Genomic DNA, 19,829 nt, shown 5'->3' on the forward strand with positions numbered 1-19,829 from the left:
AAAAAAAAAAAAAAAAAAAAGTCTTCAATCTGACTACTTTGCACTACCTCCACTGCCACCACCAAGCCACACCACTCTCCTCTTTCTCTCAGCTAGCAATGTGCAGGATTTTCTTAACTGGTTTCCTTCTTCACTTACCCGCCTCTAGTGTAAATTCAATGGCAGAGGGATTTTTTTTAAAAAAAGCAAAGATCATATCACACTTCTGCTTACAACTCTTCAACCGGCATCCCATGGTGTTTAGAATAAAATCCACATCCCCTCATCTGAGTTCCAAGGCCGTCTGTGTTGTGACCCATCCCTTCCACCCCTACTGGCCCTGGGCTCCCTTAGCTCTGACCATCAGGACTTGATTTAATTTCTCAGCAAGCAAGCTAGGCTCATTCCTGCCTCTGGCTGTTCACACTGGCTTTTCCTGCAGTCTGGAAAGCCTTTTTCCCAGATCTTTCCAAGGCCTGCCCTTTCTGTCTTTCAGGTATTGAAGTTACCTCCTGTAAGGAGCTTCCCCCCTGCCCACCTTTGCCAAAAAACCCCCAGCTCCTCCTCCTTCTGCCTGATTGTCTTAGAGCACTTCCCAATTCCTGCAGCTATGTAATTTGTTTAAGCATTCCAATTGTGAAACAGTCAAAACTTTAAAAAGGACCAGAGTATCTATGTATCTAGATGTTAATCTTTTGCCTTATTTGTGTCAGCTCTCCCTTTCTTTATGAAGACTTAAGAGACAGGAAGACCCCACCTCCCTCTCTCCACTCCCCTGAAAGACTGTATCCTACCCTTGTATGTTGCCCATTTTTAAACACTGCGTGAAAGCACGAACAATACTCTGTATTATAGACATTTTTTATATTGTAAAGTTATACATAAATGATATCCTACTCCTTTTTGTAATTTGCTTTTTCCTCACTGAACACTGTTTTGAGATTTATCTATGTTGATACATGTAGGTTTAGTGTGTTCTCTTATACTGCTGAATAGTTTTCCATGATGTAAGTAAACCACAGTAAATTTTTCCATTTCCTAGTTGAGGGGTAGTTGGGTTGGGTTTTGTTTTTATTTTTGTTTTGCTTTTCCTCTATTGTAAACAATGTTGCAAGTGAACATCCAGTGCCCAAGTCTATTTGTGTCATCTTCTCTCTAATGTAGATACTTAAAAATAGGAGTGTTGGGTCATGGGATGTGCATGTGTTTGGGACAAGTAGATACTTAAAAATAGGAGTGTTGGGTCACGGGATGTGCATGTGTTCGGGACAATTACTTAATTGCTTAAGTTATTCTCTGTCTCTGGATCCCCTGAGTTGCTGGTGCTCTAACTTCACTGCATATCATATCAGAATCATCTGTTAAAACACAGACTGCGGAGTCCCACCCCTAGAGTTTCTGTTGTATTAGGCCTGAAGTGGGGGCTGAGGATTCCCAGTTCCCAGGTGGTGCTGATGGACCACACTTAGAGATCCACTGGGTTATGTTAAAACCAAATCTCACTGGTGTAAAAACAACAAAGGCTCTTGCTTTCATTATGTAATGCTGGCCAGAAAGGCAACTCTGGCCATTCGTGGACGCATCGTGTTATGACATGATCTCAGCGCCAGGCTTTCAAAATGTGGAGGTTGTTCATTCATGCATTGTCTTCTTACGTTTCCTGTGGTGCTGTTAAGTGATTTGATGCCATTTGGATTCCTTATCTTTTATCACTAGTATTTTTTACCATTAATTTTTAAATTTTTTCTTCATGGAAGTTTGCAGGATCTTTATCACCATTGGCCTAAGGATGTGCCTTTTTTTTTTTTTTTTTTCTTTTGAGAGACAGAGTCTTGTTCTATTGCCCAGGCTAGAGTGATCTCTCTGCTCACTGCAACCTCCGCCTCCCAGGTTCAAGCAATTCTCCTGCCTCAACCTCCCAAGTAGCTGGGATTACAGGCACCCACCACCACGCCCAGCTAATTTTGTATTTTCGTAGAGATGGGTTTCACCATCTTGGCCAGGCTGGTCTCGAACTCCTGACCTCATGATCCACCCACCTTGGCCTCCCAAAGTGCTGGAATTTCAGGCATGAGCCACTGCGCCCAGCCAAGGATTTACCCTTTTTATCCATGGTGATTGGCACTTGGTGAATTCTTTCATTCTGGGAATTTATGTCCTGTGCTAGGAAATCTTGAATGATTTCTCTGCTGTCTTTATTCTCTTCATTTCCTCTGCTCCTCCTCTCTGGGACTCCTATTTTGTCAGCTAATTGGACCTTTTGGTTTACACCCCTTAATTTTTTAAATAAAAAATTATTATATTTTCCTATATTTCCCATTTCTTTTTAGGTTTATTTTCTGGAAGGTTTATTTAGCTTCACACTCCATCCTTTTCATTACTTTTACATTTCTGTCATCAAATTTTTAAATAATAAGATTTGGTATTTAGAACAGTTCAAACTTGGAAGAAACTGTGAATACAGAGTTCTCCTGTACCTCATACTCGATTCCTGCTACTTTTAGTATCACGTTAGTATGATACAGTTGTTACAATTAATGAACCACAATTAAGGCTTATTGACTGAAGCCTATACTTCATTCAGCTTTCCTTAGTTTTCACTGAATGTCCTTTTCTATTCCAGAATCCCACTAGGATATCGCATTACATTGAATTGTTCTGTTTCTTTAGGCTTCTTTTGACTATGACATCATCTCTGACTTTCCTTGTTTTTTATGACCTTGACAGGTTTGAGGATCTGGTCAGGGATTTTGTGGAATATTCCTCAGTTGAGATTTGTCTGTTCTTCTCATGATTAGACTGTGGTTATGGGACATGGGGAGGAAGAAGACCACAGAGGTAAAGTACCATTTTCATCACATCAGGGGTGCATACCGGCAACACGACCCAGTCCTGTTGTTGTTATTATTATTATTAATATTATTATTTGAGATGGAGTTTCACTCTTGTCGCCTAGGCTGCAGTGCAGTTGCACAATCTCAGTTCACTACAACCTCCATCTCCCAGGTTCAAGCATTTCTCCTGCCTCAGTCTTGTGAGTAGCTGGGATTACAGGGGTCCACCACCATGCCCAGCTAATTTTTGTATTTTTAGTAGAGATGGGTTTCACCATGTTGGGAAGGCTGGTCTCGAACTCCTGACCTCAAGTGATCCACCTGCCTTGGCCTCCCACAGAGCTGGGATTACAGGCATAAGCCACTGTACTTGGCCCCTAGACTTATCACTGTTGAGGTGGACTTTGAGCACCTGGCTGAGGTTGTATTTGTCAGGTCTCTCCACTGTGAAGTTTCTTTTTCCCCTCTGCCCCAGCCCTATACTCTTTAGAAGAAAGTGAGAACACGCAGCCCACACAGGCTTCAGGGCAGCCATGCCCATCTCCTCGAGGCTGCCTCTTATCACACTTGGATTTCCTTATCCTCCTAAAAGTATTGTTTAAAATAACCGTTTGTCATCCATTTATGGTTGCAATAGTTTTTCTGATCTTTCGGAGGATATTATAGTTTTTAAAAAAAGTTTTCCTAAACTTTCTACATGTTTCTTCTTTCAAGTTCCTTTTTATATGTTTGTTTTCTTCAGATTAGAATATTTTCTCAAGTGTTTGTTGATTCTGGGTTGTCTGTTCATATTTTAAGACTGGGACATTAAGAAGGCATTGGAAAGTCCTGTGTAAGACATTGGCTGGTGGGCAGCTTGCTTGCTTGCTTGTTTCACTGGGTGTAATTTTCTGTGACTGCTGTAAAAAACAAAACAAAACAAAACAAACAAAAAACTACATGGTGGCTTAAAACAACATAAGTTCATTCTCTGAGAGTTTTGAAGGCTGGACATCTGAAACTGGTATCACAGGACTCAAATCAAGGCGTCAGCAGGGCTGTGTCCCCTCCGGAGGCTCTAGGGGAGACTCTGTTCCCTGCTTCTTCTGGCTTCTGGTGGCTGCGGGACCTTCTTGACTTGGGACTGCATCTCTAGTCTTGGCCTCTGTGCTCACACTGCCTCTTCTTTTGTGTGTATGAAATCTCCTGGTCCTTCTCCCTTATATGGATACTTGCGATGGCATTTAGGGTCCACCTAGATAATCCAGGACAGCTGCCCCACTCTAGGATCCTCAACTTCATCACATCTGCAAAGACCCATTTTTCTTATAAGGCAACAATTCTGGCCTCTGGGATTAGGATGTCATACCTTCAGGCAGCCATTATTCAGCACACTGTACCTGTGCCCCACTTGGCAGTACTGTATCTGTAATTTTCTCTTCATCAGTCCTCCAAAGAGAAATGAGCTGATCTCCTGCCCAGTTGCCAGTGTTCTTGGTGCTGAGGGGCCAGTGGGGGCCAGGACCAGAGAGAATTCAGTTCAGTCTTTTCAGGGAGAGAGCCCCAGTCTTGTGCTGATGGTAGATGAGGGACAGCCAGCAGGCTTCAGGGGTGAGGAGCTCAGCCACAGGATTTAGTTATTCCTTAAACAGACCTTTCATGAATTTTCCTGTTTGCTATACCTCCCCTTCTTTTCTTCCTCCCTCCCTCTCTTCTCTCTCCTCTCTTCTCTCCCCCTCCCTCCTACCCCCTCTTCCCTCCCCCGCTTTCTCTCTCTCTCTCTCCCTTTCTTGCTTGCCCAGGCTGGAGTGCAGTGGCATGATCATAGCTCACTGCAGCCTTGACTTCCTGGGCTCAAGTGATCCTCCCATCCAAGCTTCCAGAGTAGCTGGGACCACATGCGTGTACCACGACACCTGGCTAATTTTTAAATTTTTGGTAGAGATGGGGCCTTGCTGTGTTACCCAGGCTGGTCTTGAACTCCTGGGCTCAAGCAGTCCTCCAGCTTCAGCCTCCAAAAGTATTGGGATTACAGGCGTGAGCAACTGTGCCTGGCCTACACCCCTACTTTCAATTTCTGGGCCTTTCTGGGGCTCTTAGGCTGAGGGAACCAGCCCTGCTTCTGGATCTGGACTGTTGGTTTAGAGATCCACTTTCTAGTCTTGTCAGTAAGGTACCACGTGTTCATGACTTCCCAGTTTCCAAAATTTTGTCATTGTTGTGTCCTTGCAGGGTTTAATGCAAATAAAAGACTCCCTTTATTGCGGTGTGTGTGTGTGTGTGTGTGTGTGTGTGTGTGTATGTGTGTGTGTGTATGTGTACTTTGTGAGGGGCATGCGTTCAATCTGCCATTTAAAATTACATATAACTGTTAATGTGTGGTCCTCCAGCCAGCAATGGCAGCATCACTCTGGGACTTGTTAGAAATGCAAATTCTTAGCTAGATCCCAGACCTTCTGAATCATAAATTCCCAGGGTAGGGTCCAATAATCTGAATTTTAACAAGTCTTTATGAATTCTGATATATGCTCACATTTGAGAACCACTGTTGTTGGGTGTATTGATTCTTCTCTTTTCTCTCCCTGCTAACGCAGGGGCTCCCAGCGTAAAGTATGGAATCATTTGGCCCAGGAGCACCACCTTACGGCTGCAGGGATACCTGGAGGATGATAGCAGACTTACCATGTGTCTGTTTTAGAAGTGAATATTCCTTCCATGAAGGCCTCTGGGGGCATCCACTTAACTGGCAGCATCGCACAGCCTCCCTTTCTGTAGTAGCTCGCCCTGTGGGGAAGGAGAGGAAAACCAAACTAGGATCTGGAGATGGCACTAAGCATCCACTCTGTTGGGAAAGTTGAGAAAATGGCAACAATATAGTCTACCCACTAAAGGTCTGAAATTAACCAAGGGTCCTTGGTGGTTCAGGAGGAGAGCAGGGGCACACAGATCATTTAGTTAAGAACTTTGGTGTCATTTAACAGAAGACAAAATAACCCATGAGAGGCATGAGAGGAATGATCTATGCAATGACTAAGATACCTGCTAGCAGATGTTTAGCTTTCCCTGTTGGATTTTGTTTGTTATAGCTCACAATGAATAACATTACTGCAACCTTATAAGTATAGTGTGTTTCTGATGATCTGCAGTAATGCAAGATCCAAAATGGGAGAACTGAGAGCAGGCCTTGTGTCTTAATCATTTTGGATCCTCTGACACTCACAACATTTAGTTCAGTATAGGCAATCAACCAGTAATCTGGACAGCTGTGTGGACGCTGCCTGCCATGACACACCCAGACAAAAGAACACAGGGCTAGGCGTGGAGTTGGCTTGCGAGGTAGATGAGTTAATTAACTAGTTTTCATCAGTAATGTCATTAATGCAACTCACTGATAAAAACCAATAAATTAACTCATCTGCCTGTTAGACCAATTGCATGTCTAGCCTGGTGTTCTCCTCTCTGAATATGTTACAGGAGGCAGCTTCCTGCCAGCTGTTGACATTAATTACCTCAGTAAATATGTACTGAATATTTAGTGTGTATCAAGTACTCTGCCATGTGCTGAGGACATAAATAGGCCAGTCTCTGTCTCCCAAGGATATTGTTTAGTGGAAGAAATGGATATATATGCATTGCAATATAGAACAACACATACAGTAATGCAGGTATGTGCAAGGCTCAGTGACACAAATGAAGAATGGATTCATTCTACTTGAGCAGGGGTGAGGGACAGGGAAAGCTTCACAGAAGGGCACTGAAGGAGCTGAGTAGGAAAGACGCTCTCCCAGAAGACCATTCCTGACCCGTGCCATTGCACAAAGTATAGGGTAGGTGGGGAATGAAGGACTGTAGATAACTTAGGGTGGCTGAAGCATGGAGCTGGGAGCTGTCAGAGCTGAGCCTGGGAAGGAAAAGTCAGATAACAGAGGGCTTGAGGAGTCATGCTGCAGCATTTGTATTTGAAATGAGAGGCAGTCCCAGGGTATTCTGAGGAAGGAGAGGAAGGAGAGGAAGGAACCCTGAGCTTGTGGGTAGCGTTAGAAGGTGAAGTGGAGCAAAGGAGAGGCGTATGACAGATAGCAGTGGTAGACGCTCCAGAAACGTCTTTACTACATCTTCCAAGTGCTGCTGCCCCGTGGTAATGTGATAGCCTCAGCATGCTCACCCTACTGGGGACTGTTACTATGTTTGACTGAGGCCTTGAGGGGTGGTGTCTGGATCAGTCTCACTTATTCTCCAAAGAGTTAAAGCTCCATATAACCACTGCTCCTCTCTCTACCCCTGTGAGTTAGGGAAGGGGTCATCCCATGCAAGGAGGGACTTGCTCAACTCACATAGCAAGTCAGTGTTGTAAATAATCAGGGGAAAAAAAGGAACTAGGGGCTGGGAAGAGAAGAGTGAGCAAAAGTACAATTAAAGTAGTATTAGCTTTTAAAATTGAAGAAAATGTTTTTAAATGTAGCCTTGAAAATGTGGCAGGGAGAAAAAATAAGGCTGTGTTAGGTACTGATGGGTTCTGCACTGTATCCACATCTCCTAAGGCTGTGGTAAGTACCGATGGGTTCTGCACTGTACTCCACATCTCCTAAGGCTGTGTTAGGTACTGATGGGTTCTGCACTGTACTCCACATCTCCTAAAGCTGTGGTAAGTACCGATGGGTTCTGCACTGTATCCACATCTCCTGGGGTGGCTAAAGCTGAGCAATGAGCTAGGCCCTGCATCCTGCCCGATCTGGGAGGCAGGTGCTTGGGGTGATAGAAGCCATAGCCACTTAGAATTCCTGAGGACTGAGAAGAGGAGTTGAGGAAGTTCAATAAAGTTCACTTTGAAGGTCTTTCCACATCAGGTATCCAAGTTATCCCATGTCTCAGAGCATGGCCGGATTAGAGTTGGAACCGATGGACAACCTAATTAAGAACTTGGTGTGGGCTTGGCATGGTGGCTCACACCTGTAATCCCAGCACTTTGGGAAGCTGTGGTGGGCAGATCAACTGAGGATGGGAGTTTGAGACCAGCCTGACCAACATGGAGAAACCTCGTCTCTACTAAAAATACAAAAAATTAGCCGGGCATGGTGGTGCAGTAATCCCAGCTACTCGCGAGGCTGAGGCAGGAGAATCGCTTGAACTCGGGAGGCGGAGGTTGCGGTGAGCCGAGATCGCACCATCGCACTCCAGCCTGGGCAACAAGAGCAAAACTCCGTCTCAAAAAAAAAAAAAAAAAAAAAAAGAACTTGGTGTCAATTATTGCAGGAAGTGTGATCCTGGATTTAGGCCTTCAGGCATGGTCACTAATTCAAGTTTCCCATATCCTGAAAAGGAACTTAGTGAAATTTTAGGTGGAAAATTGACAGGGTACCAGGAGATGATGTAAGGGACAAGCAGCCACACCCCATTCGCTTGAGGGGCTGAGGTGGAAGAGACAGGCTTTGAGGGGTGAGGCAGTCTTGACTCACCTGTAGATGTCTCGGGCCATCCCGAAGTCTCCAATCTTGGCCACTCTTCCAGGGCCTGGACAGGTCAAGAGGCAGTTTCTGGCAGCAATGTCTCTGGGAAGAAAGAAAATGCATGTCCTAATTTTATCCCTAGGAAGATAAGTGTACTACATCCATCACTAGGATTTTATCTCCAAGCGGAAGTTTAAATAGTTCCTTCTCCTCCCTATATTTCCTTTAGTATAGTATTCTTCAGTGTGAGAGAAACAGCCTTAACAATTCTAGGCCTCACAACTACAGAGAAATGGAAAAGGATTAGGGGAAATGATTAAAAATGTGTAACGGGGCAATCATAATGAAATGCAATATACTAGGAAATGGGATTTATTGGCCTTTTACTATGTGCTAAGTGTTGTTGTAAGTGCTTCATATATAATTCTCACAACAACCCTATAAGACACAAGGTGCTATTACTGTCCTTATTTTATTTTTTAAAAAGTAAGCTAAAAGTAGATAACATAGGGTCATAAGGAATGTTATTTGACCTTAGGCAGATTTGGAACAAACCATTGGTTGGTTTCTGCCAGTTGTTTGAAGAAGTGTTTTAGAACAGCATGACTTCCCTGAAATCAAATTCAAGTAGATTAAGATATTCAGAAATATTTCTAGTTTTTTGTTTTGTTTTGTTTTGAGACGGAGTCTTGCTCTGTCGCCCAGGCTAGAGTGCAGTGGCGTGATCTTGGCTCACTGCAACCTCTGCCTCCCGGGTTCAAGCAATTCTACTTCAGCCTCCCAAGTAGCTGAAATTACAGGCATGCAGCACCACACCTGGCTAGTTTTTTGTATTTTTAGTAGAGACAGGGTTTCATCAAGTTGGCCAGGCTGGTCTTGAACTCCTGACCTCAGGTGATCCACTTGCCTCGGCCTCCCAAAGTTATTATTATTATTATTATTATTATTATTTTAAATAAGCCATTATGGTTCTTTTGTCCATGATTGTATCTAAAGCCTTTGCTAAGCTACATGACTGAAGAATCACTTCTTTCAGGTGATAAAAAGTTGTCATCTCTGCTGCTGACTCTAGATGACCTGCTTTCCTGTGGCCTGCCCCTGAGGCATGGTCAACCACTGTCCAAGACTCATCGGCTTCTACTGTCTGACTGTTTACCATTCTGGTCATGCATATAGGAATGAGGGATACAGCCAGAAGAAGTCTAGGATGGGTCTCTAATAATATTAAGGTTCCTGTGCAGAAAAAAACAAGATGTACTTAGGGAGCACAGCAGCTGTTTTCATGTTCAACTGGTTTCATGATGGTTCTGATCCTAGGCTAAGAAAGGACTTAGAGAATCAACTGGCTGCCAGGATAGTATTTAAAAAAATAGGATCTTGATTGGGGATCATGGCTGAGGGTACAAGAATAATGGGTTCAGGTAGGAGATTCATGTTGTTAATACTGCTGACCTGATCCAGAAGGTTTAAGTTGAATTTTGAGGTGGTGTATAAAATGCCCCCATAAAACCATACATGCGTAACACATATGACATCAAAAAGGAAGAAAAATAGTTGGCTGTATAGCCATTAATTCTCAAGAGAAATATAGCAAAGTAGACCAGAAGCAATATTTATGGCTCCAGAAAAGTCTTTACACTGATGCGTATGGAATGGTTGCTTTAAAAAGTGATCGTGAATTTAATGGCAAGAAGGTAAATGCAATATACAGAACATACCAAGAGTTGGGAGAATGACACATCATTCATGAAATGGCAATAAACCAAGTCCAAAGGAAAAAGATCTAATTTCTTTAAAAAATGGAAGCATGTGGATCTGGTAAGGAAGTTCCACTCTGAATTCCAAAAGCGTAAAAGTATACATGTGTGGAAGTCCATGAATCTTAAGAGCAGATAAAGGGTGGAGGGAGAGAGAATTCGAGGCAACTCTGTTGTGGGTATGTACCATAGACCTCTTAGCTAGTTAGAACATGTAAAAGACGTTTTTTCCATACAAATGACCAAATTACCCCAGAAGAAAAGCTTTGATTGAGATGGACAATTTCTGCCAGAAGTTTTCTTTTGCTTAAAACAGATCATCTGATACCTTCTTGATTTGGTGTTTGACAATTTAATTTCCTAAAAAGGAGAAAAGAGCAATAAACGACTGCTCTGGGATCTAACTCCAACCTTCAGTAACTATTTCTAGATATGGAAGTGACAGGAGTCTTGAGGGAATGTAATCCTGTTAACATCATAACAACAGAGCATTGGGTATCATCGAAATGTCTTGTGGCTGCAGGAAAGCAGATGTCAAAAGGTCAGAGGACAAATGGAAATGATCCCTCAGCCAGAGAATCTGTATGCTATGGTGACCAACGTGGGCAGAGATCCAAAAAAAAAAAAAGGAGAAAAGATCCCAATGCTAAGTGAAGGAAGACATCTGGTCACCAAGGTGACACAGGTTGCTCTCAGAGGAGTCCACACTTACAGCACATGGACAAAAGATGGAAAGATGACTCTAATAAAGGACGACTTCAAAAAGAGCACAGGTTTGTCTCGGCTGACTAATGGAATGGCAAAGCCCAGAGCTGAGATTTATGGAAAGTTCTAGATACAATGCAAAGGACAAGAACAGGACTGGGGAACGGGGAAAGGGCTGAAAATGACCTTAAAAAAAGAAGAGAACTGATACACTCTTAGAAGTAGCAGATGGTGGAGCTGGTCCCGGCTCCTTTTTTGCTTCCATTATTTCTATGAAGCAGCATGACCTGCAATTTGGAAAGGGTTAGAAGCTAGAGGGAGAACTGAAGGCCAAAAAGATGAAGTGACAGTAAGAGGATAAGCTCTTCTGAGAGTGGATTGCCTCATGTTAGGAGTGACTTTGGAACTTAGGCAGGTGTACTTCCTGACCTCTCGTTTCCCCATTTTTATTAGGGAGAAAGCATAGCTTGTCATATATTTGCATAATTTTCTATTTCTTTCTTTTCTTTTTTTTTATTTTGAGATGGAGTTTCGCTCTTGTTGCTCAGGCTGGAGTGCAATGGTGTGATCTCGGCTCACCGTAACCTCCACCTCCTGGGTTCAAGTGATTCTGCTGCCTCAGCCTCCCAGGTAGCTGGGATTACAGGCACGCCCCCACCATGCCCAGCTAATTTTGTATTTTTAATAGAGATGGGGTTTCTCCATGTTGGTCAGGCTGGTCTCGAACTCCCAACCTCACGTGATCCTCCCGCCTCGGCCTCCCAAAGTGCTGGGATTACAGGCATGATAATTTTCTATTTCTAAGCTCTTACAGCATCTCTCATTTCCTATTTTGTACTTACATATTTTAATGATTATGAACATGCTTTAAACTCTTTGAAGACATGTGTTAATAAATTATTGTGAGTTCACCAAGTTATTATTTACTACATTAGAGGCAAATCATTAAGGAAGAACTCTGCAAAGAGCCTGATGATCTGTTTTAGTTTTCTGATTTCAAGCTGTCAGCTGAGAAAGGCATCAGCTTTCACAAGGAAAGACATACATGATATATGATGTTCATAGCATGATGTCCCAGTCCATACAGCTTTTAAACACAAGAATGATTATAATAGAAGAAATGAAGTATAGAAGTAATGAAAATCATAATTATGCTTCATTTCAGAGTATTTTAGAAAAAAATAATACATCCAACAAACATTGTGTCCCCATTATATGCCAGGTATACAAAGATGAATACAACAGCATCCTTGCCTGTAAGCCACCCATTGTCAAAAATGCAATTCCTTAACTTCCCTGTATGGAGCCCAGTTTTCTACGGGGGAGAAGCCTTAAAGTGATATAGGACTTGAACATTCAAGATACAAGCAGGGGTCCTCACAGGAGGTTAAGAATTAACTTACAGGTCTCCAGCCCGGCAAGGATATTTTATGACACCTGTTTTATGTAAGGGGCAAGTGAAACCCTGATAGAATAAGTTACCATCTCAAAGACAAAGCTGAAGAGGCCAGGAGCCATCGCTCATACCTGAAATCCTAGCACTTCAGGAGGCCAAGGTAGGAGGATTACTTGAGCCCAGAAATTCGAGACCAGCTTGTGCAACAAAGTGAGACCCTGTCTCTCACAAAAAACAACAAACCAAAGCTAAATCATCCTACATCCAAACAGCCCTGGAGGGAGACCTAGTGATGTGAGCCCTTGAGATCTGCAGGAATGCACACAGACAGCGACAGGATGACAAGAAGAGCACGGTCACTTTGACTCACCGGTGGATGAAGTGGTTTTCCTCCAAATACTGACAGCCACAGGCAATGTCCCGAGCCACGTGCAGAAGGTCCAGCATGGCCAGGGAGGAGGGCTGGCTCTGTGGGGAGAGAGAAGCGGGCCACTGACGAGGAGCTTGTCAGTGAGAGGAGGGAAATCGGAAACGCTGGCTTCCAGTGCTCACAAGGAGGCAGACCGTGAACATGCAGCTACACCAGGGGCCTTGGCCCTGGCTGCACATTGGAAATAACCAGGAGGCATCTGAAAGAATTTGGAGGCCTGGGCCTCAACCCAGACCTCTCTAAGTGGGCACAGCATTTGTATATTTGAAATCTTCCCAGGTAATGTGATGCTAGCATGCAGCGAAGGCTCGGAGCACCCAGACTCCGGGAAGCCAGGTTGGAGCAGGTGTGCTTTCCTTTTAATTTATTGTGCACATTCTCTCACCCCAATCTTCATAAGCATTTGAATACCCCCAATTTATAAACAGGTTTGGGAGGAAACCACGGGGAATAGGGCAGTTTTAAAATCCTCGATTTAAATGTCTTAAAATATTTCTTAAAACTAATTTTCCTCAAGCAGATCCAGCGCTAAAATTGATTGAAAAAGAAAAGCTTTTGGGAAATGCTGGGCAATTATGAGCTATCACAAGCTTTTCTGCATGAGGTCTCTTTCATGCAAAAGGAGATGTCACCTCCCTACCCCTCTGGGGACATCCCATCTTGGCTTCCTGGACAGCCTTGCTGAGCACAATGAAGCCTTTTCAGAAGGCAACATCCCATCTTGGCCTCTCTTTTAATTCCTAAATCCCTGACGTGTGCGGCAGCTCAGCCTCAGGCAGTGTCCGAGTCACTGTGTTGTTCCATGTTGATTTCACCATTTCCCCAGGTCACGTTGTTGAAGTTCCAGAGACAGGGATCTCACCCTCCCTCAGCACCCAGCACAATGCTGGACACACTCGGGGGGTTCAGTGAGTGTTGGGTGGCTGAGTGGTTGATTATAGCCCCAGGCCAGGATTTACCTGGAGGAACATGATTCACATACCTACTCAAGGAAGCTCATGCAGGCAGGGTGTCAAATCCACCCCCTTTAGGGCTGCCCCAAGAAAGGTGTTTAAGCTGGTGACTCTTGAGCACCTGAGCAAACTCCCTGCAGGAAATTCATGCTTGTAGCTCTCCTATTTTGCTCTTCTTTCAAAGGGTGGGCTGAGGACTGGGCTCTTTAGTCCTGAGGTGCTCACAGGGAAGTCACCTAGCCAGATGGCAGCAGTGGAACCAGGTGGGGTCTGGGTGCAGGCTTAGCCTGCTGGGGGTTTTCTCTGCCATAGTTCAGGGCCTCCCCAGGACTCCTTGGAGCAATGGCCTGGGTCTGGCGGAGGCAGAACAGAGTCTTGCTTCTCTAGGCCATGCTTCAGTTCTAGGGGAGAAAACTGAGAGTGGATAGTACCCCTGCCAGTGCCTTACATTCCCCAGAGCACACACATGATCTGCCGTGTGGTAGGTCTGGAAGAGAAGGTGATCTCCATATTAAAGATGAGAAGGCTGAGAGGCTAAGTGACTCACCCCAGGTCACACAGCTAGTAAGAGTGGAGCCAAAGCTGCCCGGAGATGGGCTTTAAGGATCTGGGTCAGGAGAGGCATCCTCCCTCCCTCCTTGGGAGAGGATCCAAGGAATTAAAATGGAAGAGAGAGTGCCCGAGCGGGGATGGAGTGTATGTGAATACTGTGCCCAATGCACAGCAAATGAGGAATACAGCACCCACAAACGGCAAACACCACACTCCAGTGGACCATCAAGCTGACCCGGGCTCCAGCCTGCTGGCCCCTTCCAGGCCATGTGGTCTGGGGCTGGCTGCTCAGCCTCTCAGAGCCACAGTTTTATCTGTGACAGTGGCGTGGGACCGTCAGCCTCCCTGGGTTGTCAGGAGCACCCATGCCAGCAGCCTCGGGCAGGGCCTCATCAGGAGACCCGAGGTATTGAGGGGTTGCCACATGGGAGGCCAGGGGGACTCGGAAAACAGCTCCTTGTGTTTGGCTTCTCCAGAGGCCTCCTTAGGAGCAGAGGTACCCCCTCTGCCCCTAACGAGAAATAAATACCTTTTCGCTCTTCAGGAATGTGCCCTCTGTCCCTAACAGAGGAGGCCCCAGTCCTAGCTGCGCTAGAGCCTTGAGGAAGATTCTCTTCCTGCCAGTATCTTTGTGTCTTAGTGCCCATCACTCAGGATGCAAGGGCCATAGATGTCTCGGAAGCCCCAGGAGCCTGGAGCGCTGTGGGGACTAAATCTCTCCCAACATTAACTTATGGGCCAGGCTGATGTGGCTCCCTGTCCTTGGCTGCTCAGAGCAGATTAACTGCTCCACTAATCAGTGTGCACAGGGCAGACGGTCAGCAAGCATGGGTTATGGGAGGTGTGTGGTGTGTACGTGTCTGTGGTGTGCATGTGGTGTGGTGTGTATGGCGTGTGGTGCGTGTTGTGTATATATGTGGTAGTGGTGTGGTGTTTGTAGCATTGTTGTGTATATATATGTGTAGGGTGTGTGTATGGTTGTGGTGTGTATATGTTTGTGTTTGTTGTATTGTGTGGTTGTGTAGGGTGTGTGAGGTGTGCGTGATGTTGTGGTGTGTGTGTGTATGTGGTATATATGTGTGGTGTGTCTGTGTGTGTATGATGTGTGGTGTGTATATGTGGTAATATATGGTGTGTGTTGTATATGTGTGTGTGTGTGTGCATGCATGTGTGATAGTGTGGGTGTGTGTGAGTATATGTATGTGGTAATATGTGTATCCTGGGTGTGTGTGGTGTGTGTTGTGTTATATGTGTGTGGTGTGTGTGTGGCATGTGTGATGTGTCTGGTGTGTTGCGTGAGTATAGTGTATGTGGTATATGTGTATGTGTGGGGGGGGCGTGTGCGGTGTGTGTTGTGTATATGTGAGGTGTGTGTGTATATGGTAGTGTATGTATGTGGTATATGTCTATGTGGTGTGTTTTGCTGTGTGGGAGCGTGTGTGTGGTGTGTGGTGTGTGTTTCAGGCAGAGAATCATTGAATCAGGTAGCTGTAGTGTGTATGTTGTGTAAATGTGTATTATGTGTTGTGTATGTGTGTGGTGTGTTTTGTGTGTGTGTTGTGTTTAGATGTGTGTATATGTTTTGTGTATGTAATGTATGTGTGTGGTGTTTTTTGTGTGTTGTGAATATGTGTGGTGCCTGTGATGTGAGTTGTGTATATGCATGTGGTGTGTGTATGTGTTTTTTTTGTGTGTGGCATGGGTTGTGTGTGTCTGGGAGGGGCTGTGTGCATGGGTGGGGTGGGGTGGGAGGAGCTGTGGACATTGGCAAACCCGATGCTAAATCTAGACTTGCAGAACATCACCAGCCAGTGCACCCATCTGCATCCCTCCTGGGGCAAAGAGTAGGAATCAGGATTTTATCCCCATCTGCCACTGGAGTGCGGCACTTCCTCGGACCCAGCTGTTCTCACGGCCGTAGTTGTGGGCCTTGCTATGGGTGCTCCCCATGGTGGGTTTGTGGGATGGAATTGGAAGATCAAGTAGGCGTGGGTGCTGCTTGATGGGAATGATCAGAGTCTCTGCTGCCCGCTCGTGTGCATGAGAGTCCAGGGAGGGAGTGCCGCGGCTCTGAGGGCTGTCTGCGCATGGGTTCTTCTGAGAGCACGTGTGAGTGGGAGGCCCCTAGGGCACTGGTGTTCCCTTCAGGGATGCTCTTTAGGTCAATATCGTACTTTTACTGTTGAGAAAACAGGAATGATTTGTTTGGTGTCACAGCTTCTGAGGGGCTATTCCCAAAGGATAATATATTCTAAAAATAAAATAGAATAATATTGAGATTGCTCCCTTTCTAAAGCATTAATAGCTTCTCCCCAAGTATTCAGAGATGAACCATCACAGGACAAAGGGTAGGAATCCTTTTGCCAAATGAAAAACAGAATAGGATTTTCTTTTTTTTTCTTTTTTTTGAGATGGAGTCTCACTCTGTTGCCCAGGCTGGAGTGCAATGACGCAGCTCACTGCAACCTCCGCCTCTCAGGTTAAAGCGATTCTCCTGCCTCAGCCTCCCCAGTAGCTGGGATTACAGGTGCCCGCCACCAGGCCTGGCTAATTTTTGTATTTTTAAAGTAGAGATGAGGTTTCACCACGTTGGCCAGGCTGGTCTCGAACTCCTGACCTCAGGCGATCTGCCCGCCTCAGCCTCCTAAAGTGCTGGGATTACAGGTGTGAGACACTGTGCCCGGCAGATGTTTTAAAATTGATGCATATAAAGATGAGAGGGAATGATGAAAAAGAGGCAAAGAATGCAGATGGGGAACATAAACAAAATGCAGCAGAAGCCCACTTTGAAAAGCGGTGAGGAATGGCCAGGTGCAATGGTTCATGTCTGTAATCCCAGCACTTTGGGAGGCTGAGGCGGGCAGATCACCTGAGGTCAGGCGTTTGAGACCAGCCTGGCCAACATGGTGAAACCCCGTCTTTACTAAAGATACACAGATTAGCCAGGCATGGTGGCACATGCCTGTAATCCCAGCTACTCGGGAGGCTGAGGCAGGAGAATCACTTGAGCCGGGGAGGCGGAGGTTGCAGTGAGGCGAGATTGGGCCACAGAGCCTAGGCAACAGAGTGAGACTCCATCTCAAAAAAAAAAAAAAAAAAAAAAAAAAAGAAAGCGGCGAGAAGTCCCCACTTTTCCTTGGCACCAGATGTCCCTTATGTGTTTGGAGCCAGCATTGTCATCGTTGGTCTCTTGCCTGTGGACTGTGGACCTCTGGAATCCAATAAGCCAACTGTATTCTGAATGTCTTCCATACAGCCACTACCCACAGGCATTACCATGTCCCAAATAGTCACAGACACTGTTGTGATTAATGACCCACACCTTTATAAAGAGACTGACTTCTTAATGGCTTTTGTCATTATTGACTGAATTCACGGATACTAAAGTACAGCTCTTACCTATCCCTGGCATATAGGAAGCCCTGCATAAATATTTACTGAATAAATATTGGGTCTGTATAATTTTTTGACATTAAAAAGGGATCTTCATTCCTGAAGAGGTGGAGTCCTGGGACCAAGTGCTGTTTTCATCTGTACCCATGCATTTTGTTTCCACGACAGGCACGGCTGACCTGGGCATCCACTCTGTCTACTGCGTCTGCACGTCTGTTCTGTCATTTCATGTTTGCACAGATGCTGTCTGAGGCCAGAGCCTTTTATCCCATCTCAAAGGGCCTTTGATCCTGATCTAAGGTCTGTGGAGCCACTGAGCTCCAGAGCTGGCAGGAAGTGAGGACAGAGACCTTGTCTGATTCTGCACCCCAAGCCTGGTGCCTGCACACAGTAGGTCATCAGGGAACCCCTGGGAGTATCAGGGTGATTTCAACGAGTGAATCAGGTGGAATTCAGGCCTCTGAAGTCCGAGTTTCAGAATCTGGAGGCACACCTCCATCCACTTTCTCTTCACAGCACGTTTCTCCATCCCTCATGTCCCTTGGCTGATTTACCCTCTTTTATCCTGTGTAGGATTTACTGATATTAGTCCTGTCTGTCTGCTGGAAATCACATTCCTTTTTCACAGTCCACTGAATCCTTATCTTACACAGTTGGATTTTGGGACCCTGAGAATCTATGCAGGAAGCCCAGCTAAGCCCCAGGGAAGCCGCTGCCACAAACACATCCGCATTGGTGGCTCTGGAGGACCACAATTGGACATTTGAAATCAGCCAAGGGTCCCAGAAAGGACAGCTCACCTGGGCCTGGTGGGTGTATGGGAGGCGGGGAGGACCATGACTGGGGTGCTGCCGGGGTGTGCCTGGTTGGCAACGAGAGCCACAGAGGAAAAGCGGGGCCGGGGGATTGAAAGAGCAGATTGGGTGAGGGTGGGACTCTGGCCCTGAGGAGTGGCTCTTCCAAGGGCAGGCCCCCTCCCCATTGTGGGCGACCCTCAGGTAGTGCCTGCTGTTAGAGGGCAGAACATGGGGACAGGCTCCTGTTCGGACTCTCCAAGGGCGGCACTCTGGGTTGGGGGTGGTGAGAGATTGAATGATCTGCCTTTCCTTGCTGGACTTTGTTCTCTGTAATAATATTGGAATCATCTTTCATCATCAAAGGAGAGAGATGCCTTTGTCTTTGAGGGAGGGAGAGAGAAAGAGGAACAGAGAGAGAGAGAGAGAAGGCCCACTCCTCACTCCTGCCCTCTCCTGCTCCTGAAGTCCTTGAATCTTGAACTTGCCAAGTGCTGGGCTCCCAGACTCCCTTTGCAAAGTCTCTCTCCTTTGCATACATACGACTTTCTCTTCTTGAGGCTCAGGAAGGTCCAGTGGGAGAACCAGGGCTGTGCCTCTCCCCAAAGTATGATACCACGTGTCCCCCACTGACAGCAGCGCTGCTGAGAATCTCAGGGCATGAGGGTCAAAGGCTCTGCCCTCCTAGGTGGTGGTGGGAAAGCCAGTGAATCTGATGCCTGTACCCTGGCAGAGATGCCGGGATGCCTGGCAGTGTTGGCTTTAAGCACCCAACCTCATCTTGATAGTTTACAGTTTCCCAGAGGGGACCGCTGGATAAGCAGTAAGTTGGAGAGAGCACTGAATCAGGAGTCATAAGGCCTGAGTTCTAGTCCCAGCTCTTCCACTTCCTGTGTGGCCACGGCAAGTCCCATAATCTCTCTGGGCCACAGCTTTCTCATCCATAGAACTGGGGAGAGATCTGCATCGTCTGTTCCTAGGGTGGTGTTGAGAAATCTGGAAGGTCTGAGGAGGATGCTAGCTGACAAGGGCTCTTATGAGACAGGGGTAGTCTTTATCTCCCTGCTCCCTGCCCAGTCCTCCTGCCAGGTATGCTCAGGTGCACACACATTCCTCTTCTCAAGGGGTAAGACAGTATTCTTCTTAGATACCGAGATGGGTCACCCAGTGGCTAAGGTGAAGGTATTTTACATGGATCCTGACTGAAGGTAGAGATCAGAACAGCCATGACCTTCCAGGGCTTCCGTCACCACTTTGAGTCCCTGTGAGCAGTGTGGTCAGGTTGGGCTTTCTGGAACCACTGGCTGTTGGTCCTTCCCTGCTTTCCTGGGGGCGGGAGGGTGGCTGCTGCTTTTACTGTGCAAGTCTTCCCTATGACCCCCACAGTACAGTGGTTCCTGGAGGAAGCCTAGATCCTAACCCTGGGGCCTGCTCAGTTCCAGTTCCTGGTACCCAGGGCCTGCTGAAGACCTGCAGACCCAAGCATGGGCAGCTGGGCTCTGGGTCTGCCCAGGCTGCTGTGTTTAATAATTTAGAACCACCTTTGAGATGTTCTAGTCCAATCCTCAAATCTCACCTGTGAGTTTACCCAGGTTAAAGGTTTAAGACTG

General features: G+C 46.0%; 1 protein-coding gene across 1 annotated transcript in view; it reads right to left on the reverse strand.

Annotated features, from left to right (window-relative positions):
• Positions 1-19,829, reverse strand: part of ALK (ALK receptor tyrosine kinase) — a 540,180-nt gene that overhangs the window by 12,352 nt on the left and 507,999 nt on the right. The window contains exons 24-26 of the mRNA XM_017877049.1: positions 12,468-12,565; positions 8,249-8,341; positions 5,475-5,576 (exon numbers count right to left, since the gene is read on the reverse strand). Of these exons, the coding sequence (XP_017732538.1) occupies positions 5,475-5,576; positions 8,249-8,341; positions 12,468-12,565 (293 nt within the window). The remainder of the gene's footprint in view (positions 1-5,474; positions 5,577-8,248; positions 8,342-12,467; positions 12,566-19,829) is intronic.

The sequence above is a fragment of the Rhinopithecus bieti genome, unplaced genomic scaffold (assembly GCF_001698545.2).
Source record: "Rhinopithecus bieti isolate Rb0 unplaced genomic scaffold, ASM169854v2 scaffold_7681, whole genome shotgun sequence".
In the NCBI taxonomy this organism is placed as follows: Eukaryota; Metazoa; Chordata; class Mammalia; order Primates; family Cercopithecidae; genus Rhinopithecus; species Rhinopithecus bieti.